The sequence below is a fragment of the Habropoda laboriosa genome, unplaced genomic scaffold (assembly GCF_001263275.1).
Source record: "Habropoda laboriosa isolate 0110345459 unplaced genomic scaffold, ASM126327v1 scaffold119, whole genome shotgun sequence".
Lineage (NCBI taxonomy): Eukaryota > Metazoa > Arthropoda > Insecta > Hymenoptera > Apidae > Habropoda > Habropoda laboriosa.
In genome coordinates, this window is record NW_017100225.1 from 320,297 (window position 1) to 345,522 (window position 25,226).

General features: G+C 36.9%; 5 protein-coding genes across 5 annotated transcripts in view; 3 read left to right on the forward strand and 2 right to left on the reverse strand.

Moving 5' to 3' along the window:
• Positions 1-13,990, forward strand: part of LOC108571175 (receptor-type guanylate cyclase daf-11) — a 19,772-nt gene extending 5,782 nt beyond the window's left edge. Inside the window, exons 3-14 of the mRNA XM_017933165.1 lie at positions 3,574-3,671; positions 5,821-5,973; positions 10,826-10,951; positions 11,291-11,530; positions 11,767-11,895; positions 11,968-12,097; positions 12,425-12,547; positions 12,617-12,706; positions 12,780-12,903; positions 12,989-13,207; positions 13,511-13,602; positions 13,682-13,990. Coding sequence (XP_017788654.1) covers positions 3,574-3,671; positions 5,821-5,973; positions 10,826-10,951; positions 11,291-11,530; positions 11,767-11,895; positions 11,968-12,097; positions 12,425-12,547; positions 12,617-12,706; positions 12,780-12,903; positions 12,989-13,207; positions 13,511-13,602; positions 13,682-13,822 — 1,665 coding nt within the window. The 3' untranslated portion in view covers positions 13,823-13,990. The remainder of the gene's footprint in view (positions 1-3,573; positions 3,672-5,820; positions 5,974-10,825; positions 10,952-11,290; positions 11,531-11,766; positions 11,896-11,967; positions 12,098-12,424; positions 12,548-12,616; positions 12,707-12,779; positions 12,904-12,988; positions 13,208-13,510; positions 13,603-13,681) is intronic.
• Positions 13,991-14,173: 183 nt separating this feature from the next.
• LOC108571149 lies at positions 14,174-15,964 on the forward strand. The gene has a single exon (XM_017933127.1). The coding sequence runs from the start codon at positions 14,174-14,176 to the stop codon at positions 15,962-15,964; it is 1,791 nt and encodes a 596-aa protein (XP_017788616.1).
• A 1,696-nt stretch (positions 15,965-17,660) lies between these two features.
• LOC108571170 (protein vms-1-like) lies at positions 17,661-21,348 on the reverse strand. The gene is made up of 13 exons (XM_017933159.1): positions 21,333-21,348; positions 21,088-21,240; positions 20,543-20,749; positions 20,148-20,464; positions 19,871-19,985; positions 19,653-19,798; positions 19,347-19,572; positions 19,018-19,278; positions 18,730-18,936; positions 18,378-18,654; positions 18,165-18,306; positions 17,918-18,091; positions 17,661-17,836 (listed from the first exon to the last, which is right to left on the reverse strand). The coding sequence occupies exons 2-13, from the start codon at positions 21,188-21,190 to the stop codon at positions 17,678-17,680; spliced, it is 2,334 nt and encodes a 777-aa protein (XP_017788648.1). The 5' UTR covers positions 21,191-21,240; positions 21,333-21,348; the 3' UTR covers positions 17,661-17,677.
• Positions 21,349-22,724: 1,376 nt separating this feature from the next.
• LOC108571171 lies at positions 22,725-23,930 on the reverse strand. The gene is made up of 3 exons (XM_017933160.1): positions 23,720-23,930; positions 22,923-23,256; positions 22,725-22,809 (listed from the first exon to the last, which is right to left on the reverse strand). The coding sequence occupies exons 1-3, from the start codon at positions 23,895-23,897 to the stop codon at positions 22,725-22,727; spliced, it is 597 nt and encodes a 198-aa protein (XP_017788649.1). The 5' UTR covers positions 23,898-23,930.
• Positions 23,931-24,484: 554 nt separating this feature from the next.
• Positions 24,485-25,226, forward strand: part of LOC108571163 (myosin-IA-like) — a 5,004-nt gene continuing 4,262 nt past the window's right edge. Inside the window, 1 exon segment of the mRNA XM_017933147.1 lies at positions 24,485-24,683. Coding sequence (XP_017788636.1) covers positions 24,595-24,683 — 89 coding nt within the window. The 5' untranslated portion in view covers positions 24,485-24,594.

A 25,226-nucleotide genomic window follows, 5' to 3' on the forward strand; every position in this document is an offset into this window, starting at 1 on the left:
TTGAAATTCCAATAAAATTGTTTTTAAAATCGATACTTCTCGAACAAGGCTGATAAATTAAAGCGATGCACGTAGCAACGAATATTGCCAGGCGATGCTGGTGTTTCGAATGGAACGCGTTCCGTGGCAATATTCGAGCGACAGTAAAGCTGTTCGACGAGAAAAATGAAGATTCCCTTTCCTCATGGGGAATTAAAATACGCTAATGACTTTTTTCGACAATGTTTCTGAGCCTCGTGAAATGGAAGGGAAACCGAGGGGAATTAAAAAAAGAAAATCATTCCCGTGGAATGAAAAATATGTCCCTTACATTACCGCCTGTTTCAATCTCTATCTTGACAGTCGATCGCAGATTTATCAATCGTGTGTACACATCAAGCGTGATATTTTTTATTGCCATATAAATAACCAATGATTTAATCAATTCCATCGTAAAACAATACGTTGGTCACCGACAGAGGAACGTCAGTGTTGTTTCATATACGCGTTCAATCCTCCACAATACAGAATTGTATTGTTACTGGAGTTGTTCGATTCTCGAAAATAGACGGAATTCCAATTAACTCGCAAGGGAGGAAGAGGAAGAGGCGAAATAGAAGAAGAAATGCTCTTGAAATATAGTTCCGAGCATTCTTACACATCGATATTCCTTAAAAGGTATACAAATACACAGTTAATCCTGTGGTATCGAATCATCGACCAAGGATCGCGTGAAAAATGATAAAAAAACGAGGAGAAACTCTCGAAGAATGATAAAAAAGCGAGGAGAGACTCTCCAAAAATGATAAAAAAACGAGGAGAAACTCGCGAAGAATGATAAAAACGAAGAGAAACTCTCGCAAAATGATAAAAAAACGAACAGAAAGCCGCGAAAAAATGGTAAAAAGCGAGGAGAAACCCGCGTCTCTGTGAAAAAGTTTATCGGTCTCCACCCTCGATCGGAACTTATTGTTTTGTCAACAAAGGGCTGCTCGTTACGTAAGTGAACTGGAACGGTTGGGCAAAGAGGATTAACATCCTTTAATTCTACCCTTGGCCTTGAACGAAAAAAAAAAGAAAATTTCCATACCAGAATCAAGTATAATACTTAGCCTCTCGCTACCGTTCAACAATAGACATTCCCGGTAACATTAGGCTTGGGGTTGGTAGGAAGAGTGTACGGTAGATCCGATTGAAATTCATCGAACGGGTGGTGAAAGGGGTGAAGAGGTGTGTAGCCTGGAGTGCAGCGTTCGATCTCGAGTTACTCGAGTTACTCGTTTGACGAGTATACGATAGCATAGCAGGAGAAAAGGCGGAAAAGAATGGACGCATTCCTCTCTCTCTCTCTCTCTCTCTTTTCGTCGTTCGACGTTGTTTGCCGTGGTGGTAAGCGTGTCGACAGTTTTATTATACTCGTTCCTCTGTGTTGCTCCTCTGCCACGCCCTCCATAATTAAAATCTATAGGAAAAACCGAATAAGAATCTCCTCCGCGTTTCACCCATTCCCTCGACCATCGCGACCACGGACCAACTTAATTTCCCTATTAAAAGCATCGGCTTTTCTCTTCCACTTGAAAATTAAATTGTTCGCGATACACGGACTGTAGATTGCATCGATTGCTCTATATTTTGCCGATACACGCAACGTCGAATTTCTATCGTAAACGAAGATTCGTTATATTTTCTCGTTGCTGCTTGTTCGATATTTCGTCCTCGAGTGCACGTTTCAAGTGCTACGGTTAAAAATGAATCAACACGTAGAGAAGCTCGGTACTGCTTTTGAGCTCGGTGTGTCAAAATTGGGAAAAAACCTAGATTAACTCGGGTGCCGTGTCACATCTAGAAATATCCATAATTGTTGCGAGCGTTACGACCTTGTAATTAACGATTCTGAACCTCGTTGATAGAAGATAGACACCATTGTTTTTCGTTGTTGTTTGCGCGATGATTATTTGTGATCTGCTCGGTTTCGGTTGTGAGGTGACTTAAGTCGATGCGTGTCACTTTGACACGCGTCTCATAGGTTCGCCATCACTGCCCTAGACAGAACCTGCAATTCTGGGTACGAAAAATGATCTTTTATTTAGAAAAAGTCAGAGCAGATATTTTTCTCACCTGACTTCCTTTTCCTCCATTCTTGTCGTGTGACTCGCACAGTTCGAACGTTTTCTCCGGTAAATCTCTAATTACATAAAGAAAGTGTCAGAAAATACTCTGACTCGGAGTAGGGTGGGCGTGAAATGATTTGAACGTGTCTACGTTTTTACAATAGTACATGTTATTCAAAGTCTATATCCGCGTTATCTGAGCGCCGTTCGCAAAGAGTGAAGAGTGAGGACGCGTCGTCCTGCCGATCCTTGTCCACCCTTACGCGAACAGACCCAGGGAAAGACCCAAAGCGCTGAGCCTGGCTTCAACATGCTCGCTTTACTGTCTTCGGGACGGATTTTCTCACAAAAGTTTATTTAAAGTGTAAGACACAACTTTAATAAGCAAGACACAGTGTAGACTGTTAACCAAATGTATTTTACTTTACAATATCCGAGATTACTCAGATGGTTCGAATGTCTGCCTCTCCCGCGTTCTATGCCCGCGTCGCTCCGAAAAACCATTGGAGCCTCCTAGTCCAATTTTCCTGGGAAAGGGCTTAATTTCTGACACCCTCAAGTATCCGCGCGTTTTCTCTTCCGGTGACCCTGGGTGACGAAGACCAGGCCACCACTTCGTCGCTTAAATCTCGCGTTCCTTAGAAAAGGTTAAGAAAGACATTAGTTTATTAACAATCCACTGTCCCAATCCAGCTTTACTTCTACGAAATTTTCCACGAGATAGATACTATTTTCGGGAGCTTTTAAGAATGTCCCTTTCACGGTTCAACGCGCACAAGCCCAGAGCCGTGACGAGGAGATCCATACTCATTAGCCCCCGCACGGTCACAGGACATCCACTGTCACGATTAATTCAGGCGATGTGGGTAAAGCATTACCAGGGACCAGTCGTGTAAACCTGACGTTATCTTGCCCGATGTTTCCCCGTTCCTCGACCAACGAATATGTCAACACCGCGTATGACAACGTCGAGACTTATTGGACGACATCGTACGAGACAATCGAGATTAAACTAATTTCATCCGACACTCATCGACCGTCGATTCGCGTTCTATATTAATCGAGAGAACGTTTTAGCTGTTCGTTGATTTTACGAAGGATCTTGTGCTCCGTTTCCATCCTGCGATATTTTATTTCATCGACAGAGGTGATCTGTGATAATTATACCCGGGGCATACTCGATGAGGATGAAATGTAGAAGCTTCGCGAGTATAATAGAAGGCCATTTAGGTACTTGGAAGTTGGAGTGACCGTACGACGTGTATAGATATACCTAGCAAGCGTTCAGCCACTTTATTCTGTCCACTACTTTGTCCTTCCGTCCCTTACGATTAAGTTCCATCTCTTCTTTCGGAGGTTCCACGAGCTCGAGGACGACGTTTGGTTACCGTAACCGGCGAATCTTTGGTCCGTGGAATTTCTGATATTTTGATGTTTTTTTTTTCTTTGGAATTAATTCAATGTTGTTGTGAATAATTTGCAGGTAACAATCGCCACGGATTTGGGGAAGGTCGTCACGCGGATGCAGTTGGAGAGATCCGAGGTTGCGTTCTTTATATACACCAATGGCAGCACACTCAGGTATCAGCATGCTCCACGTCCTTGACTTATGATTTCTTTTCCCGATTTTGCAGCTATAAGCGTCATATTTTTCTCAATTTGATGTGCCAAATAGAATCAATTTTGTCTTCCTTCTGATTACCTTCTAGACTTATAAAAATTAATTTTTCGCGATTTACAATGCTGTAACTTACTTTTTTTTGTATTAATAACGCGGTACGGAAAGTGAGAGAAAATAATTTTTAAAAAGTGCACTTATTGGGGTTGACACTGATTAATTAGTAAAAGCATTTAATTCGAGTAAATGGTAGTATTTGTAAAATTTTCATCTAACGGCATATTTAAATAGTCCCGTTTCTAACTGTTGACACATTATTTATGCATATCGCGATGTGTTGTATTAGAATAAAAAATTCTTTTCATAGAATTAAAAAAGGAGAGCTAATGAATCACAGACGAACTAAATTACCTAATCTTCAGTTCCACAAAGTTACTCGAAAATAACGGTTGACTTAAATTTTTCTCAGCGATACAACCTATTTTTATCGCATATTCACCAGAATCTGTCGCACAAGTCTGACTCGTTAAGCTTCCTGAAACATCTCGTTACAGGTAACATACATCTCGTCCGTTGTTTTCCTCTTTCATGCGAAATGCAGAAGACGGTATCTGTTACGCAAATAGTCGATAGAGTTCGTTTCACTGTTTGCCAGAAGCCTTGAAAGTCGCTTGATCTCTCGGCTGATACGTGACTCAGTGACGAAGCTATTCTTCCAAAGAGGAGAAGAACCCTTTAATATATAGGGAGAGCCGAATGAAAACAGATGGGCAGAGCAGAGTGTTCTCTAATCAAGACACCGGCCGTACGATACACTTTTCCCGACATCTCGAGAAAACAATAGCCTGGAGAATTGCCTGAGGATTAGGATCCAAACGAAGATTCATTCTATACCAGTTATAATCTCAAATCTATCGCCGATATTTCCAATTGTTGGATTATTTCTAAAGAAGTTAAACAAAGTGTATCGCCTGAGAACGAAAATGTCTCGACGTTCTTTTTTCTGGACAAAGTCTGGAGTTCGTTTTAGACACTCTACACTGCGATACAATAGTTCAGGGACGATTTTCTTTAAAATTAGAAGATATTGATCTAATTTTTTATGTAGTTACATTCATATTCATGTTAAATCGATAGCAATTAAACTACTTTCCTTAGGAGATTTTTCGAGATTTCGGGAGATTGTATTTTTCATATTTTCTGTATCGCAAATATTGGAATTTTCGGAAAATTTAAAGGTATACATATGCGTCGGTGTCCCTGAAGAGGTTAAACAGTTCGTGGGTACAAGAGGACCCCAGGTTTCCCTTTTTGGGCGTCCAGAAAACAGTTCCTAAGAGCTATTCGCACAGTAAAGACGTTCTTTCCGTGTTAACAGAAGTAAATTCGATAACTTTTATCTCAATCACCCATTTCCAATATCAACGCTACTAACCCTTTGACAGTTTAACAAACTTATGAATGACGGTAAGAAAAATTCATATTTCTAACAATTACGTCGGGTATGATCAGTTTTAAAACAAGGGATACACAACTCTACGTCATAGCTGTGACAATAATATCTCGTCCCTGTTCAACATTCTTCCTACCAGTCTCTCCTGACTCGAACAGTGAAATATTTCACGCTTTGCCCGAGTCTCACACGGGATGAACTGCCAAAGGGTTAAGTATATTCATCGTTAACACGTCAGAATCGTTCGTTTCCAACGAATCTCTTAAAGAAGAGCCTTCCGTACGGGCGGCGTTTGTTAACAAACGCAAACTAAAGCCCGTCTTCGATCTGTAATTATTGGTACTCGTAAATTCAAGGTTCGAAGATAGTGATTAGAGCCGCATGATCAGCGAAACGTGACAGATTGACCTGACCCTTCCACTTGGTTCGTTCCATGGAAATAGAGGGAAACTCGGTGAAATATTAACGAAAATTTCTCGCTTAAAAATAATCCAGTCGATCCTTCGGAAATGTATCTCTCTCTCTCTTAGACTTTGTCGATACTGGAGAGAGAGATTTAAAAAAAAAAAACGAAAAACTAAAGCTATATCTCTTTTCCCTCTAACTTATCGACGCAGCACTAATATACCTACCCCCATGGTCTCTTGCATCTGTTCAAGGTCGAACTTGACGCAGAGGTTCGCCATAACCGATCAAGCTCTTCATAACATGACTACGTGGCCGCTGGTCTCGGTGCCGAGGGACGAGAGCAAGACGCAAACCTATGACGTAGTGAGCAAAGAGGCCTTCCAAGCACGCCTCGAGGATTTCAGGTAACGAATCGATTAGCAAATACTCGAGCACACTTTACTCCAGACACAGTCCACGTGTTTTATCCACGCTAATGACGTCAGAGACGATCCCTTATGTGCCTGACGGCTTCACCCTTAATTACCATAACTTTCTTCACGTAACCGATTAAAAACCCGCGGCTTACACTCGTCTCATTTTCTTCGCCCGTGAATTTTTTCGAAGAGTTTGATATTAACCCTTTCGCTGTGGCAGATTTTAACGCGAAACGTGGATGGCTCTGAAAAATTTTCAACCACTTGTTATTCTGGCCGTATAGTTTTGAAATTCGGTTGATCGAATCAAGGCGGAAGCGCTTGAATGATAAAACTGAGTATTAAATTAAGGCGCGAACGCTCCAAGGATAAAATTAAGGTGCAAAGTGTGTGAAAAGGTTCCAAAACATGTAACGCGAGGAAATTTTCAAAAGGCCTGTAATAACAAAAGGGTTAAATTAAAAATCCTCCCTCTATTGAAAACTTAAAGGTGAACATGCATTGTGTTGATAATACCGTCGATGCATCGAACATGGAAGCTTTAACGAGGCGATTAAATTAAAAGAATTATCGATCGGAGGAACATATATATACATATATTTATACGCATCGGTTAACTCGCGAATGTCGGTCTTTGTCAAAGCAACACTCGATTGTACGGAGAATTACGGAGGAAGCCTTTATTCCCTCGAGCCTTCGTTCCGACACTTGTTGAATTTCCATTCAGCCTCCAAGTGGAGAGAATACTACACTCCTCTTCCGCGTATCTCTCTCTCTCTCTCTCTCTCCCTTCCCTCTTCCCACAGATAAGAACTTTCCTTTTCGATAACCGATGAAACCGAAATTTTCTCCGTTCAATTCTCGCAGCCTTTGTCCCGTCGCAACAATTATTATTCATACAACAGGGTAAAATGGGGGAGAGAAAAGGACGATAAATCGAATCGACGGGTTACGCAAATTTTAATAATACCACCCGATACGCGTCACATCAAAAGCGGCGATATTTTAATAATGCTCGCGAGTGGAAGTACATATCGGGGGAAAAGAACAGTTTAACCCTTTAACATTTTTCTCAAAATTGATACGCTGAAAATGAGAAATTTCTTTTTGTTTCTCGTTTATTTGCAATGCTGTGACTTAGATTTTTGCGGTAGAGTAGAAAAGGTAGCGTAGTTCGAAGAAGGAAGATTAGTCGTGCACGTGTAATTTTTGTCACGTTGCGAGTTTTCCCGAATCCGATCTCCTCGTTCTACTTCCAACTGTGACACGATATCAACACTAGGTCTACGGAACACGCCATTTTGACGCATTGCGAATTTCACAAGGAAATTGTACATTTCTCTCCCACCACTTGTGCTCGTTATAAATTTTATACAAATATATACTATCACGTAGTCTCATTTACAAGTCAACCCTTTGCGCTCTTTGAGGCGACTAAGAAGCGACATTATATTTGCAGTTAGAGGCAAATCTAAGGATGGTATTTTCCAATACAGCAAGTCTATGGACCTCCGTGAATTGTTCACTGCATGTTTAGAGATCTCAGCAGTGAGATAGTTCGAAAGAAGCAACTTCTAATAAAAATATTAGTTTTAAAGAATTACGTCAATTTTTGCTACTTCCTTATAGAAAAGAGGGCCCTCGAGTGCAAAGGGTTAATAGCGTATAACATGTTGCTTTTAAACGAAATAAGCTGTATTTCAAGAAAACTGTGCGTCTAATTGTCCGTAGAGATAGGTACACAAGAAATGACCGTAAACCCAGCGTTAAATTAAGATATTAAAATGATTTCAACGGACAAATATAACTCGTAGCCGTGCAATATTATTACTCGATCACCTAATTACAAAGGGAGAGCCGAAAGGCGCGGCAGAGGAGGAGGTATGTACGGTATGTCGAGGCGGTGTATGCTTTTATAATAGCACACCGGCGTGTCGCAATCGTCTTGGCTTATCGATCGATTATAAAAATATGACGTTGCCGTACGATCCGATTTTTTTCTTCTCCTTTTCGAAACACCTCGACACACGTGTGTCGTCGACGTATACACACACCTTGGATGGGTAAAATTGGTTGAAAACGGTATTGGGGGGGAGAGAAATTTTGGCGCAAATTTCCTTTTCAACGAAACTACGCGAGCTCGTCGAGCTGTGGAAAAGGGATTGCTTGCTACTCGGATACGTTTCGAGTTACCGGCCGGAGATAGAGGGAAACACGATGGAACGATATTAATGTGCCTCGATCGGGAATACGTGCAGAAGGCACGTTTTTCATTCGAACAGAGTGAAAAGGGCGAGATACTATGCCACCGACCACTTACACCCGATAAATCGATAGACCGGGTATATCGGTACGAACAACTCTGTTTCGTTGTTCCCGAAATTGATTTGCGCTACAAAAGCATAACTTTCAGTTCGAAGAGTAGAGGTAGGGTGTAACGCGGAAACTCTGTCACATCGACGAGAAAAAAAGAGAGGAAAGAACGAATGAAATTTGAAAGCTTAGAAATGCAGAGTGTTGCTGATCTCTTCCGCAAACGACGATACTAAAATCGAGATCGTTACGTCTCTCCCTGTGTAAAGTAATCCGACGCGTTGGTGCAGTGGAAATTTCTCATCTACGTTAGCACCTGACGTGTGCATTTGACATTTAAACGGAGCCGTTTTCGGTGTCCAGTTACGTGAAAATTAAACATCTCAGGTTGCCAACTGTCGCGCGAATCGAATCGTTAGATTCCTACATAGACGTTCCCCTTGTTACGAGTATAGGAAATTCTCCGTCGATCGAACGAAGGAGACTGGTCGGTTGGTTTTCACGTTGGCTATTATATTATACTGAGCATATGTCAGACAGTGGGGACACATTTCTGTCAGCGGGAGCACCGGTAACAAGCCGCTAACAATCCTCTTCTTCGAACCCAGCCAAGATACTACACGTATGGCAAAGATAACGTTCGAAGGACGGATGTGTATTAACTCGATTTCATCAGGTGGGAGAGGGAGGGAGGAGAAAATAACACCGTTCGATTCCCTATGTTCTATTAATCTTCCGCCGGTCGATCAATCAGTCGCCAACTGAATTAATTAGCCTAGCTATTTAGCTGATTATTTTCAACGTTCCAACGAGCTACTCTGATAGTGGCTAGTTTCATTTTGCCCAATTAATCCCCTAATCGCGTTCGTTTCCCATCGTCTCTGCTGCTAGGAGTCCGGCGAACGTGTGATCGAACACTGGCCGAAACTTGTGGCAATTTATTATAGCGTGTTCGTCGTGTGAATAGGAAGATAAGGAAGAAAGGAGTTAGTTGCTCCTTTGATTTCTCTTCGTTCCTGAGAAGAACGATTGAGGATCTTGAATAAAATTGCAAGGAACTTGGGGTAAATTAGAAAAAAGTGTGTGTAAAATTATTGCTTTGATTTGAAATTGAAAAGAGACCACTGATTGAAATATATACACTTTCACGCGATAAGTCTTTTTCTTTTTTGTATTTTTGGCGAATTTTTCAAGTTTCTATTTCGGCGAATTTCGACTTGAAATTGAAAAGAACACTGATAGAAAAATGTATATTTTCACGCGATAAGTACGGATTACTAAGTCAAAAATATTGTTTCGACTTGAAATTAAAGAGAGAACACTGATAGATAGATATTTTCACGTGATAAGTGGTGATTATCGAGTTAAGTTTTTCTTTCTATCTTTGGCGAATTTTTCAGTACGTAAAATTCATTAGAATTTTAGTAAAAACGACGAAGCCTTAAAGAACGCGTAGGAAAGTTGGTACAGCAGATGTGACGGTTCTCCGGTGTGTAATTAAACTTTTAAATGAGAATAAGATATACATATGTACGTGGGATAATCGTACGTCGTTTTTCTACTACCGTTCCTCGGCCTTCTCTCTGTCGAACCACCTTTATGAGCAATGGATGAGGTTGTCACACATGAGCGCGTGACCGCCCATTTGGAGCAGTAGACAATATTTTTAGACCCCTCTGCCCGCCTCCCTCTTTCCACCCCACCTCTGAGTTTTCTCTTTGTCGCTCTACGACTATCGTGTCTCTGACTAAAAGCTGCCTGGATACAACGGTTACCTCTGCCATCCATTCACTGCTGCCGATACGTAGCTTTCGAGTAGAGAAATTTTCAAAATTCCCTGTTACACGGAGCGATTGCTTCGTAAGTTTCACGTGTGAAGGGTTATCGAGGCTTTTCGGGGTAAGTTGTGCTTTTATGGGAAAGGTATTCAGATATTCTGGGGCTGTTGTAGATCATTTTGGTGGGGTTCGTGAAATAGGTACGCTGATAGTGATGATCTGTGATCGGACACTGTGAAAGACACTGGTAATGGTAATTAGTGTGTTTCACGAACTCTGATGAAGTGAGCTGAAACGAATACGAAATGTTGGAATACTTTCTCCATAAGGACCCGGCTCAGATCTTAAAGTCTGGATAATTATGCTTTGGGCCGTGAAAGTCTTAAATTTTCGATCAATTTTTGAAAAATTGGAAAATTTAGAAATGCCCAGAATCCAAATCTTAGATTAGTTCTTTGAAAAATTCAGGAATTCCCAGACTCCAAATCTTGGATTAGATTTTTGAAAAATTGAGAAATCGAGAAATTCCCAGAACTCATGCACAGCTTACTAGCCAAGTTTCATCCCTTAAACCACTATATAGAAAGGAACGATCTCGTGACCCGTCCAAGCGGTTTCTCTCGATAATCGAGCGCGGAAGAGATAATGGCAAAGTAATTTCGAGGCTTCGGTAGAGAAATCAATTTCTGATGTATTGACAGCGGGATTCAGGCGAAGACTCCTGAGTAGAAAGTTTGTTCGCTTCTCAGGCAGAAGATAAGTTCGGAGGAGAGCAGTATCACCGAGGTGATGGCATGGTACACCAGCGTGAACGCGGCTATGTTGGACCATCTGACTAATCAGATCAAGGAGACGGATAATAGCGGAGTTTGGAGGTAAATCGACAACAAAAACCTACCATTTTTCCCCCTATCGTTCCTAACTTTATCACATAAAACCTCACGATAAAGTCTTTTACACAAATATAATAAATATCGTATCTCCTTAAAACTGAATCGAACAGAAAGAAACTAATTAAACAAATGAATTTTTCAGTTAACAAAAAGAACGTTCAGGAAAATCTTGTTTAGGATATAAAAATCAATTGTAAACTTCGACTAATGTTCAAATACGTCTCTTTTTTTCCCCCTTGAATGCACGAAGAATACAGAACTCAATAGAGGAGAAATTGAATCGTAAATTAACGAATGAAAATGTCATATCCGCGGTTCCAGGTATTTGATAGCTTTTAAAAATTTACTGAGGAGCATCGAGAGCTTGGGTATTGCTTCCGTGTACGGAATCAATTACTTTGGACGTGGAATCCTTCTGGAGGACAATTACGTCAGCTATGTTCGCCACGAAGCTCTTGGACGTGATCTCCTCAGTGGATCTCTCACATACGTGCCTTCTCTCAAACATTTTTACGCAGAACTCACCAACAGTATGCCAGACTACGGAAGGATTAAATCTAGGTATGCAACGAGTATAAATTTCAAAGAAAAATCATTCGAAGAGAGAAAAAGCGAAGCAAACAGGTTCGAATAAATTTTCGACTCGTTCGAAACTGATATCTAAGACTTAACTAGCGTATAATAGAAGTAGAGCTACTAAACTACTAAAACTTAAGCAGAAGTACAATAGCGTGTAAGAGTTGAAAGTTTGAACGTGAACGTGTAATAGATTTACTTGGAGAAACGATGAATTACAGACGAAACGAGATCCTGAAGAACCAGAAGAGAGAACCGAGCATCGAAGACGCGATCGCGTACTTCGATTCGATGGCAACTTACGTCGACGAGCTGCGGAAACTTCAACGAGCGCTACGTCACATGATTAGGTAAATCTTTAGAATTATTCTCCTAAAATTTCGATAAGCTAACTTACCTGAAAATAAAATTATTGGATACAGGAATTACGTGAATTCAACATTGCAAGATGCTAGCAACAAGGAAGTCGCCGGGATAGCTATAGTTGTGCTGGTGTTGGTCGTTTCTCCTATCATTATAGTATTAGTACGTAACGCGGTAGCAACGATACAAGTAAGTAAGCGGTCGGATAAAATTCTCGTACTTTTTCCTCTTTCGAAGAAAACCGTTTCTATTGAGCGGCAATTAAGCGACGCGTGTTTCTGTTCCTCTCAATTCGATTCCAATTTAAGGGAATAAGCCTGTTGCTCGTGCGGTTCGCTGTGAGAATCGATGAAATTAAAGACGTTTATCCACGCTCCATTATTTCATCTCGATATTTACCGCGATAGCAATCGTTCTAACGAACCACGAAGCTCTCGTGAATCGTGTAATTCGAACGAATATTTCTCAGGTAGGTAAATACGCTTTCTTCTTTCTTTTTTCGTCGGGAAATTTTAGATGTACGCGGCGAATTTGGCACAGAAGGCGCGAGAATTGAAGCAGGAGAAAGGGAAGAGCGACACGTTGCTTTTTCAAATGTTACCTCCGAGCGTGGCGCAACAATTGAAGCAAACGCAACAGGTAATTGATAAAACACACTGGTGTTCTCGTTATTCTATCAACTTAAGAGCGTTCTCTTTTATTCGAAAGGTTCCGGCGGAGTATTACGAGGCAGTAACCGTATATTTCAGCGACATCGTTGGATTTACAGAGATTGCCGCGGAGAACACACCGCTGGAAGTAAAATCTTTCGCTGTCCTGTATAAAACCACTCGCAATTTATTTGTACTCTAAGTTCTTGCGTCATTTTTAGGTTGTCACGTTCCTAAACTCGATCTATAAATTGTTCGACGCCCGCATCGAGTGTTACGACGTGTACAAAGTTGAAACGATCGGCGATTCTTACATGGTTGCCTCTGGTTTGCCAGTTAGAAATGGTAAAAATTATTTACTTCCGTTCTGTCGTGTCAATTTTATATACATTTATGCGACGATTATTTATATATACATATTTGTTTAAAGGAGATAAACACGTATCCGAAATAGCGACAATGGCACTCGATCTCCTAGCAGCCTCGTCGGTATTTCAAGTACCGAAACGACCTGGTGAACGTCTTCAAATACGAAGCGGTGCTCACACAGGTCCCGTAGTTGCTGGAATCGTAGGAAGTAAAATGCCTCGTTATTGTCTCTTTGGAGATACTGTAAATACAGCTAGTCGTATGGAATCAACTGGAGAAGGTAGATCTCTGTAGGGTTTCTTATTCGTCGTATTAACACGTTCACTGCCACGCCAGATTTACGTGTTGCACTCAGGGGACCACGAGAGAATTTTCATTATTCTAAGCATAATATTATATTATGCTTATTACCCTTTATTATCATTATTTTTTTTTTTAATTATTATTCTAAACATTTGAGACACTCCGGTCACCGATCACCACCGTTACTCCATCGAGGAAACAATCTCCGGTTACAGGCAGTCAACGTGTTAACGATATATTTTCGTATATTTTAATTCTGCTATTGATCTTGCACGCGAAGCTCTGCGAATACACATTAGCCTAGAAATGAAAAAGGCTTTGGACGCTGTAGGAGGTTTCAAAATCGCTCATCGTGGTTTGGTAGATGTGAAGGTAAAGTTTCTCAAATACGCAAATTCTGTATAATGCATGCATTAAACGGGGACACTCGAGGCAAAAGTGAATCTTTTAGGGTAAAGGACTGATGGACACGTACTGGTTAGAATGCAAAGACGGTGGAATCGCTCGTGCCGCGGAATTAGATCTGCCGTCGTTCTTCGAGGATGTCCGACCAGTTTTCATACGTCGTTTACGGGAGGAAGGTACCCTTTGATGCGAACCGTATTCCCGACGGGACCTCTGGTACCTGAACCGACCACCTACTCCTTACATCCGTTTATCACAACCCAACCTTATCGACCACTTGAAGAAACCTACTCAAGGTCGTAAGAATCGACTCTCCCATCCGAATCTTCACATTACTCCGGTGAAACCACCTCCTCAGTCACAGTCCAGTATCGAATCTCAAGACTCCGCGACATTCGACGGAACACACTCGACGACACCGTGTCCACCGTGTTATTCGCCTGCGAGTCAACGCAGTCGTTACTCCCAACCGAATCTACCCACTCTTCTGATATCGTACGACAGAAGATCCGGAGGCTCGCCTGATCGTCGTATAAGAATGTCTCAACCTACGTTGAACTCGAGCTTCAGCGGTATCAATTTCGCCGGAATGAATCGTGGCTCTAGATTGTCTTATACCAGCCTTAGAGCAGCCTCCGGCGATAATAGTATCAACGAGGAAGAGAGATTATCAGCTCCAAGTGTACAGGGCTTCAGTGGAAGCTCGAGAGGAAGCTTGACGATGGATCAAGGCTCCTCGAGGTTGTCACAGCCGGACGTACGACAGTTTACCTTGCGACAAGACGTAACAGGGAAACGGGAACGTCTCTCTCAACCGACTCTGGTTACCAACGATTATTATCCCGGTCGTGGTCAACAGAGATTGTCGCAACCTTGCCTAAGTACGGGAAAAGACCTGAATTTACCCACGATGGTTTTCCATTCTCCTTTACCGCCGCCTATCAAACATAAAAGATTCTCTCCTGCTATACACGCCAGCAAGAGGGACCGTTTGTCGCAGTTGGACATCGGTGCTAAACACAGGAACTTCAAAGAGTCCGCTGCGACAAAGTTCAATCGGGATAGATTTTCAATACCGGAGTTAGAAACGCAAAACGATCTTAGGTTGATAGCTGGTACACCCAAGCAGAGATTTAGCTTGGACAGTCAACTAACGCGAAATCAGGATGCAACTCGATCAAGACTACTACCGATAGCCAGTTCGCCCATCAATGAACACCAACAGACTAAGATCGAAGAACAAACAGGATTTCCTGTGAGTAAACTTATGAGTCCCACTAGAGAAGGCCTTGAAAGCGTACTCGTGACAAGTGCTACCCCGATATTACCACCGAGTGAAAGACAACTGTTGTCAACCGAATTATATAAGAAAGTAGCTGCGATTATTACATCGACAGTGTCAGCGACAACCACGACAATTACGACGAATAAATTACAGAGATTGGTCTCGCCGAATCCTAACAGGGAGAGGATGTCGGTACCTGAGATAAGGAACTCGAGTCTACGTCGATTGCTCGATCCACCGGCTAGGCAAAGGCACAGTATCACAGGCAATCTAAGACAGAGCCTGATTTCTCCTATCACGTTCGGTAAACCTCTTGATTTTGGTAAAAAGTCACCAAAACATTTGTTCGAAGAGGCTTTGGAGAGATTTCGAAGGGATGAAAAAGAAGAGAACCGAAAGAACGAGATGTCCAACTCGGAAACTATCGTCGACATCATCGACGAACCGAAACATATACAGAAACATTATTCGTACACGTACGAGAGTTCAGACGAAAGTTCCTCGATACTTGGAAAGATAAACATGTCCGTGATACCGAAGAAAAAGTATCTGGAGAGTAATTTCGATGAAAACGAACAAGTGATCACTACAGTGATCGAAACCGATGTGCCGATGATAATGGCCAATCCGAAATACGTGAAGAAATCGTCTTATTCGAGTGAGACACCCAAGTGGATCAGGAAGTATTTAGAGAACGAGAGTCCAAAAGGAGGAAGGAAGGCGATAAGCAACAAAGAGAAGACCGGTAGAAAGAGTAGCCGAAGGAAAAGCTCTTTGGAATCGGTGGAAGATGAAAAAATTACAGACAAAGTTCGTTCGAAGTCGGTGAGTAGCGGTGAAAAGAGTCCGATGCTGAAAAATACCGGCATACAATCTGAATTGAAGAACATGAAGAACACGTATGTTAGAATTGTACCCTCGAATAAGATCCAAGAGAACAGGTACGAGGTAAAGGTGGAGAACAATTGGATCGATGGAAACATTCATGGACTGTATGGCGACGAATACGACGATACGGATTCCGATGATTCCACGTCCATTTAAATGAAACTAACCAATATTCATGGTAATAAACTAATAAAGGAAATAAAAAAAAAGGAAGTATGTAGAAAAAATTTTGTGCAACTAAACTACGATGATATTTATAAATTGGTGCAGTGAGAGATTAAAAAAGAATTTCACATTCTGTACTTAAACCATTCCAATGCTACGAATTTTATGAAAATTGATATTTTCACTAGTTACAAAGTCACTACCAATCAAGAACCATACCATAGGAAACAGTTTGATTAGCCTAAAGCACACTTTGAGAACGAAATAACGAAAACTGACATACCTGATCCGAAGTATTTTCTCATATTATTGTATATACTGTGAACTAATAATTATAATCGATAGAGATTAACAGGAAAAAAAAAAAAATAAACATCTATATTTATAACAATAATGACTTCTGGATCTCAATGCATTATTTTCATTTGAATCGAGTCGTGGAGAGGGTTGTTTTTATTCAAATGAGATTAAGACACTTTGTAAATACTTGAATTGTATTCGGTTATACTGAATGTGTAGTTAAAAACTTTTAGAGAAATTCAACAGATCAATTTCTATCTTATTTCGTGTTTGAAGTATAGAATTTTTTAACGCTTACTGCCGTGAGTGAAAGGTAAAAGAAAACATATTTTACCTACTATTAGCACGTGAGAGACGTAAACTGTACGAAATGTACACTTTTTCGTCAATATACCACTGACATTAAATTGCAATGATTTAACAGTATGTGTGTTGAAAAAATTGAATTTTCCTTTTTTTTTTCTTCGATACTAGTCATCAATGAGATTCACGTGTGAATGCAGACACCGTATCAAATTCCTATTAACGAATGTTAAATAAAATTGATAGAACTTTAAGCGTTAAACATCTATCGAAACATTATATTCGGATAACCTTGTGTAAAAAACTTATCCTTTTAAGAAATTATACTTCAAAAGACTCGTTTTTCGCATGAACGTTATACTATATAATGATATGTATTACAAAGTTATGATATTATAACAATGGAACATAATCGATATAATGTTATAATATCGTAAACTGAGTATGAATGTAATATTGCGGTCGTGAGTGTGAAACTTAGTTATTGTTTATCGTTAGCATAAAAATGTTAGTTCTTTATGTACGTCATTTAATATATGATTAAAGATGTTATACATTCAAATGTAATCAACAAAAAAAGTATATAAAGTGTATTTAATTTTTACCAAATACGAGTTCTTTGCATACTACTTATTCCACAAAATTGATTTTTTAATTAAATTAACCTTTGACTTAGAAAGACAAATAAAATATGTTTCAACATACATACTTTTGTTAAAATGAATGTATTATAAAAATTCTTGTATGTACATCAAGTTACACTGCTGTTTCTTTCCAAAACTTGAAAAACACATGCAAGAAATTTTATTTAAATTAAACAATAAATACGCACCACAGGTATTGTAAAACAACGCATTTTAAATTTACAGATCTAAACTATATCGTCATAGTACATCTAAATTTTGATCATTACTTCAGGATTATTGAATTTTCTCTTTGTTTTCTTTTTTTTTTTTTAATTTCATTACAGTCGAAAATTATATGTATAATTAAATCTAGCCTCATAAAGATTATACCATTACAGTTGTTTATACATGGTAGAAAAATAAGGCCAGTTTGTAGAAATTTCTATACGACTCGGGTCAATTGAAGGCTTAAACGTTACAAAAGACGATGCTGTTTCAAGCACGGCATAGAGCAGAAACGATTGGAATTATATTCGAAATACATCAGACCTTCAATATTCACACCACAGTAAAAGCATCTTGAAACTATAGTGCAACCTTGTTTTAAAATTCGTTGCTCTGCAACTAATGCTCTCTGTAATACAAATACATAATATTTAATTATTCACTTTATTAGCACTGAATAATTTTAGCAATTACTGATTGATCTATGTACCTTTTCTCTGTCACTAAGATTAAGGAAGATTTGTTTTGCATCTTCTTCTTGCTTTTTAAGTTCAAATTCTTTTCTTTTCACTTTATCCTTTTCCCGTTTCACTTTCCTTTGTTGTCTCTTTTTTTCTAACTCTTCCTGCTCTATTTCATCGGTAAGTGGCCCAGGTATTTGAGACTTTATAACCAACACATAAACTATGTTATACAAGCAAGAATAATATTTTAATAAGCGTTATTGTGGGAAATACCTTGCTATAATTGAATTTGTCAGGATTAGCGCCCATGAATCTTCTAAAAGTGTTTCTAGTTTCCTTATCGTTCGTCGCTGCATATGGTGTTTGACATTTTTTATTCTTATTGCAAGGATCTGACCCAATTTCCAGTAGTTGCCTAAAACTAAATATCTTGACAAACATTCTTCTAGATGAAAAGAAATATATATCAATATAACGCTGATATACCACACTAATTTTAAATGTCCACCCAGAGCTGCTAAATGTAACATCGTATTACCATCTTCATTACAATCATTTACCAATTTTATTACATCATCTTTATTTATAATTGAACTAGCATCAGTAGATACATCTTCTTTATTTTGTTCTTCTAACTCCATACTCTTCTCCACTTCTACTAACAAAGTATCAATAACAGACGACAGTAGTTCAGTGTCTCCTAATTTACATGCAGACCATAATTTAACTCTAGCGCTGGCTAATAGTTCATTTATTGTATAATCTAGAAAAATTTTCTTTTTTATTTTAATATATGCAAGAAACAAAATATAAACATTATCAAAACGTAATAATTCACCATCTTTTCTCGTTTTTTTTTTCTGTCGGCGAGCTTTCTTATTTTTCATATATCTTGGCACAGTATCTTGGAAAGCGAGTAAATTTTCATTAAATTCTATTTCTAATTCCTGTTCATTTAAAGAAACATCCATTGGAATATTAGCAGTGCTTATCTGGCTATCTAATTCTGATTCCGAAGATGACTGTGCTAATTTAGCAACGATATCTGAAAAGTACAACCAAACGCTATAATTCAATTAACTACTTCATTATATATCGTTCATTTGTAATATTTTCAATTTCGTACCGGGTAGAGGACGGCATGGACTTTTTCTTGGTTTTGCTCTATCTATGTGAGATCGAGAATTTCTGTGTTGTCTTTCAGGAGATGGCTGAATAACAATTTTATTTTTATCATCTTCTTGGGGATTACATGTATTATTAAAATCACACTCCCCATCTTCCGTTTTTTCTTGCAATTCACATGACACATCAATTTTTGGAACCTTTTTTCTAAGAGGTTGTCGCGGTGAAATTGGAAAAGAATCTCTAAAATCAGCTGCAGAACCTAAAATATACATTAATAAAGTAAAATCGGATATTTCAAGTATTTGGAACACAATATTAACTACATACCATAAATTTCCATAGTACTTAATATATCATATACCCTCTTGACTTCACTGAATGTTGCTCTGCGAGTAGGAAACGGTAATGGTCTCAATCTGAAATCACTTTTATCTAAGGGTGGATTTTTTCCACCAAACAATACAGTACGATTATATGGTCCAACTGCTCTATATAAAATTAGAGAGGAATTGTTAATGTAAGAGGACCATGATTCAAGTATATCTTGTACATGCTGAAACAAAAGAAAAAATTTTAATATACATGAACAGAATGATACAAGAATAAATATACATAAATTAATAAATCAAATACCTGAAGAAGAGATGCTTCGTTATAACGACGCAGACTAGCTCCGGCACTTTTCGCATGATTAGCTGTTGTACGCGAACTTTGGGCAAATCCTTGCTTCGCTCGTACAGTATAAGAATGAAATGTTTTATGCACAATGGGTTCTCCATCTAAAAACAGAAGGCCCCTGCTTATATAATTCTAATATCACATAATATTTAATTATACTTTAAAACTAATACCTTGAAATACAGCTGCAGCAAAATGTCCCCCACCAATCATGATAACAGTCCAGGTTGTTTTTCTCCCACTGTCTAATGCCTGAGCAATCATCTCATTGTCTACCTCTGGAATTTCCTAAAATGTAATTGCATCTCTCCTGATCTGGCAAGTATAGACACGTCAAGTGACTCTAACAAAGTAGATTAAATTACAAGATAAGATGATAGACAAGCATGTCTATACTTTGAAAAAATTGCTCGCATAACTATACTTTCTTTGCAATATAAATGAACGGACCTTCTTATTATGGAGTAGACACCTGTATATACTAAATATGTTTCCATCATCATTCTCGAAGAAAACTTTAGAATGACGACTTGCAGTGGCCAATAAAGCTTCAACTTTTTTTTCTTTAGTAGCATCATCACAACATTCTGTATCAGAACTATCAGAAACTGATTCGGTACCTTTCCCCCTTTTTTCTATTTTTTTATTTTTATTAATGTTGTTTTTACTTGCACAATGTCCACTGGAAGAACTACCTGCTTCTGAGACATAGGTCTCATCTTCATTTTCACTTTCTGCATCACTTCCAGATAAACTTGAAACATCACCTAAAAAGTTAATACCACAATATTTTTTATATCAAAATCATTATATTACCAGGGAATTAATAAATTAATTAATAATACCTTCATCTGCTAAGAGATTGAATTTATCTTCACTAATAGGTTTTAATCCAATTAAATGCTGCTTCAAATTATACCGATGCCAATCTAACTTGTAATGAAGTCTCTGTTGTGCTTTATCTTCAAATATAGTATTACAAAATGAACAACTTAAAGAATCTGACACAACTAAGTCATCAAGTTGACTTAATACTCTTTCAGTGTCTGAAACTAAAGTAACAAGGTAACAGTTTTAATTTTTTCTATTTCTACTATTGCATAAGTTGCATTAATAATTATTCTTAATTGTTATTTATGGCTGCTAAATTTAGAAGAATAAACAGTTATAACCTCAAAAGTATGAACTCGACGTATCAAAAAGTTCTGAAATATGAATTGACTTGAATGACTTAATTAAACATAATTAAGCAAAATGATTAAAAGTTCACAAATATTTTTAATTCAACAACTATATAAAGAACTAACAATAATAATCACGGTTATACATATGAAAGTAAGTTACCATTAAGCAATACCTGAATAAAAAGAAATATTCTAAACACATTTACCTGATGACGATCGCGATTGCATACATTGTGCAACTTTGATTCCCTTTGTAATTCTGTTAAAGTCTTCCTGATTGTATATTTTGAACATTTGATGATCCATCATTCGCGTTATATTATAATGTTTTAGATGAAAACGATATACTTCAAACCAGACTGAAAAAAGAAAGTTTGATCACCAATAGAGTAAACTAGAAAAATAACGAAAAGCCACTTGAACAAAAAATTGACAAAGCACTACTGCTTACCAATCAACGAAACAGGACCACACGATCTTCTAACCTTCTCATATACACGTTACACTTTGCAATGACTCACATCAGGAACGAACAAAGCAATGTTGCACCTAGGGCAAATCACGAACAATTTACATTTACATTAACAACATTAATTTTTTAAAGCAGCAACTTTTCATTTTATTAAAATAAAATCCTATTTTTAAACAATACATACAAGTATGTTTAATTTTAGATAGACACATATTATTAATTATAAAAAAACATGGTGTCTCTTTTTAATTTAGCCCTGACACACGATTGCATCATCATATCTATTATCTTTCATATAAATGTTAGATTAAAGCACACTTAAATGAAAATTACTTGAAAGCACGTAAAAAATTAACTATTGTCAAATTTGAAAATTACTAATATTATGATTATATACACAAACATGTTTAAATCTGGCAATTTAAGACAAAAAAAGACCAGTTTGTCTCGTAAAGTTAGAAGAATTATAAAAATACTTGTGTACTATTTTGAATAAATATTTTTTACAATTTGTAATTTATTAATAACATAATTGCAATAGTAACTCATTTTTATTTAAGTACAAGTTGCATTTACAAAATAAATAACAATAGTTTCATTAATTTCTAATAGCATATAGTATGTTTCAATATTACAAAATTTATTAGTATTTTTGAAATAATTCTGGTTTACCTATTTATATGTACATATAGTTAGTTAAAAAAATATTTAGCACATTACAAGAACTGTTACAGAGAAAATAATACATTGTATATATATATATATTACATAATGTTAAAAGGTACATGTAATACTTGATGTTTAGCTGTCCAGAGCTAACAAATTTATCAATAAATAAGGATTTTATAAACAATCAGTCTTAAATAATGGAGAAATTAATATAAATATTAATTAATCAGTGATAATACATGAATTTTGTACTTCAGAAAATTTAATATTAAATATTGCTTATCATATTACTCCATATTATTTTTTCATTATGTTCTAATTTCACTTAATATTTTCCTTCCTTTATAATACAGTAAATCAGGGCATACTCTTTTATGTCATGTATTTGAATGGACACAATTTTAACATTAATTTGAACTATGAATAGGATTAGCATTTTTTTTAGTTTAATGTTACAGTTGAAAATATTATCCTGCTATAGACAAGTATTTCTCTACAAAATTACTCTTTTCATTATGATAAATGTTTATAAATCTGCACAACATAAATTATTTATCTTACTACTAATTGTTAAATTAAATATATTATTATTTAACATAAAGTTAACATAAATAACAAATAAATATAATCACTGTAGAGTGTTTACACATCAATTTGCAAATTACATAAACACTACTACATAGTCACGATACTTTTAAAATATTAAAGGCACATAAAGACAAAAATTAGTATTCCATTTAGTATTCCAATCAAATAATTCATTTGTACCCTTGATGTCTTTGAAAATCTGAAAGAAGTGTAGAAAATATTTTTAAAAACAGTTAAAAAGTTCTGATGTAACAAACAAACAATTTTAATAATAAATATTTGCAGATATAATTACTTTAAATTTGAACTTACCTTTGCTTGGAAGGGTTAAAAGGAGAAGGTGGATTGATTCCAGGTACACTGCTATCTTTGTAAATTATAAACCAAGTATAACCCATCATAATGAGACCACTTACTGCTGCTCTTATTAGCCATCCAAATGTTTTAAAGAACAATGTCATTACACTTACAACACCATCGTATTGACTAATGTTAACAAACTTTTCACTCATAGATGTTAATTGTTTTACATTGAATTGTGACACATCAGGTATATGTGACTGATCAAATACATTGGATATGTTTGAAAACATAGATGTTGACGATGTTACATACTTAAAATTATTTTGCAGCTGCAAAGTACTTCCTAAAGAGATGATATGAAAATATCAGAACTAATTTTTGTTAATTTTTTAATATACAATACTACAACAGAATTTGTTTTTGTAAGCTTCAATTTAATTTAGCATAAACTTAAAGATTTATGATAAAAACAATAACAGAAATTGCTGTTTTTTATATACTTAATCACTCATAACAAAATTTAGTAAAGCAAAAGTGAAAAAAATATTTCACAAAATTAATCGCGGGCAATGCAACATTGCACAAGTACACCAAAGTATAAGTTTTGCATAAAAGTTTGAAGTTTGTCAATACGAAGATATTGAAAAAAATTATTACAGAAATGCATTCCTGGTGTTTAATCAATAGGATAACAAAATAAATATACAAATAATGCAAAACATGCAACATGTATTACACGCTAAATTTATAAAACAAATTTCTTTACAGAAATATATATTCTTGTGTTCTCTCCGAGTGTTACTTACCGTAATTTATATATAATTTTCCCAAAACGATAGTTAACGATATTATGAAAAGTAAACAACTAAACGTCCATTCATTTATTTGTAATCTTTCCAGTAACCCCACTCGTTTTGTGTAATTTTTACTTGTCACTAAATTGTTAGTAGCATTTGAAGGTAAATTTACTTTCCTCTTGTCCATTTTTATATCCAATTATAGAAAAAACACCGGACTTTCACCGGACATTCAAATGATTATGAATGACAAATGATACGAATCGCCAAAAATAACAGTGAATAATAATAACATGCATATATAGGTGTATACATAATACGTATATATACACAACTTTTGCGCAAGCGCTTCAAACAAGCTTTCTTCTCCCAGGGCTGTATCATTGATAACTTTTATATAAATACAGAATTATAAATTTTTTCAATTATCAATTTTTTTGTACAAAAAACATACATAAATACTGTATGACACTTTGAAATATATAGATATTAAAATGTATACATTAAAAATAAGTATTATTTTTAAAAAATTATAATTTTTTAATTCATACGTCCACTGCAATAATATGCAATAAGTTACTATTTTACAACTTGTTATGATCAACATTAGTAGTGTGATTCCTACATACAGACAAAATAATATATTTAATTTATTATTTTAAAAACACAAATATATAACAATGTATATCGTAGCAACGTTACTGCAAATACAAGATTATGGTGGGGTGAAGGATAGGTTGGAGTTTTCAGTTAACCGCATTCGTCATTCGCTTGGCAGCGAAGGCGGTCAGTCCCAAGGAGCTGGTCTCCAATACAAAACGAGTTGCGTGTAGTTATACGTGTATGGAACCGTAAATTCTGCGAATACATGTATTATTGAAAAAATGGCAACGCAAGACGAAATTGGCATCGGAGATTTGGTCCTTTTGGATAAGATCACATTAGAAACAGTTGTGGATAATTTGCGAATAAGGTAAGATCATGTTTTGACTAGTGATGAATAAGGCGGTAAATCAGGAAATTGGCGGGAAATAGAGGAATGTAAATTGTTTTTTCTGGAAGAAGCGTGACAGGTGTTCTATGCGTGCCCCGGTAATCTAAGTACTTCGTAGATCATCCACCAAGAGGGCGTGGCTAACCGTGTATTAGCAGGTGGTTGTAATTCCACTTCATATATTTGGATTTGAACTTGACCTATAAAATCTGTCATGACAAAACGCACCAAAATTTTATACGTATTAAAATCATTTAAAATTTTTAATATGCTTCCATAATGAAATATGCAATAGTCATGAACTTAAATTTCTATATGATTTTATAGAATTTGATTGTAATATAAATTCAATTTTAATCTTTTCGTATAAGAAACTATCGATATACTTCAAATACGATGTTAGTTGTGTAAAAAGTAATGTTTAAGTCTTATCGGGGTCTGTATTTTATGAGTGAGTCATCGTCTTCAGTACGTACTTGAGCTTTACATTGCAAGCGACTGATTACTTCTAAGAATGTTGTC

Coding starts and splice junctions, on each gene's coding strand:
- LOC108571149 (XM_017933127.1), top strand. CDS start 14,174: ATGTCTCAACCTACGTTGAACTCGAGCTTCAGCGGTATCAATTTCGCC.
- LOC108571170 (XM_017933159.1), bottom strand. CDS start 21,190: ATGATGGATCATCAAATGTTCAAAATATACAATCAGGAAGACTTTAAC. Junction 19,799..19,870: donor TGCTGCAGCTGTATTTCAAG/GTATTAGTTTTA, acceptor TTCTGTTTTTAG/ATGGAGAACCCATTGTGCAT. Junction 17,837..17,917: donor ATCTTAGTGACAGAGAAAAG/GTACATAGATCA, acceptor TTTGTATTACAG/AGAGCATTAGTTGCAGAGCA.
- LOC108571171 (XM_017933160.1), bottom strand. CDS start 23,897: ATGGACAAGAGGAAAGTAAATTTACCTTCAAATGCTACTAACAATTTA. Junction 23,257..23,719: donor AAAATTATATATAAATTACG/GTAAGTAACACT, acceptor TCATCTCTTTAG/GAAGTACTTTGCAGCTGCAA. Junction 22,810..22,922: donor TTTAACCCTTCCAAGCAAAG/GTAAGTTCAAAT, acceptor CACTTCTTTCAG/ATTTTCAAAGACATCAAGGG.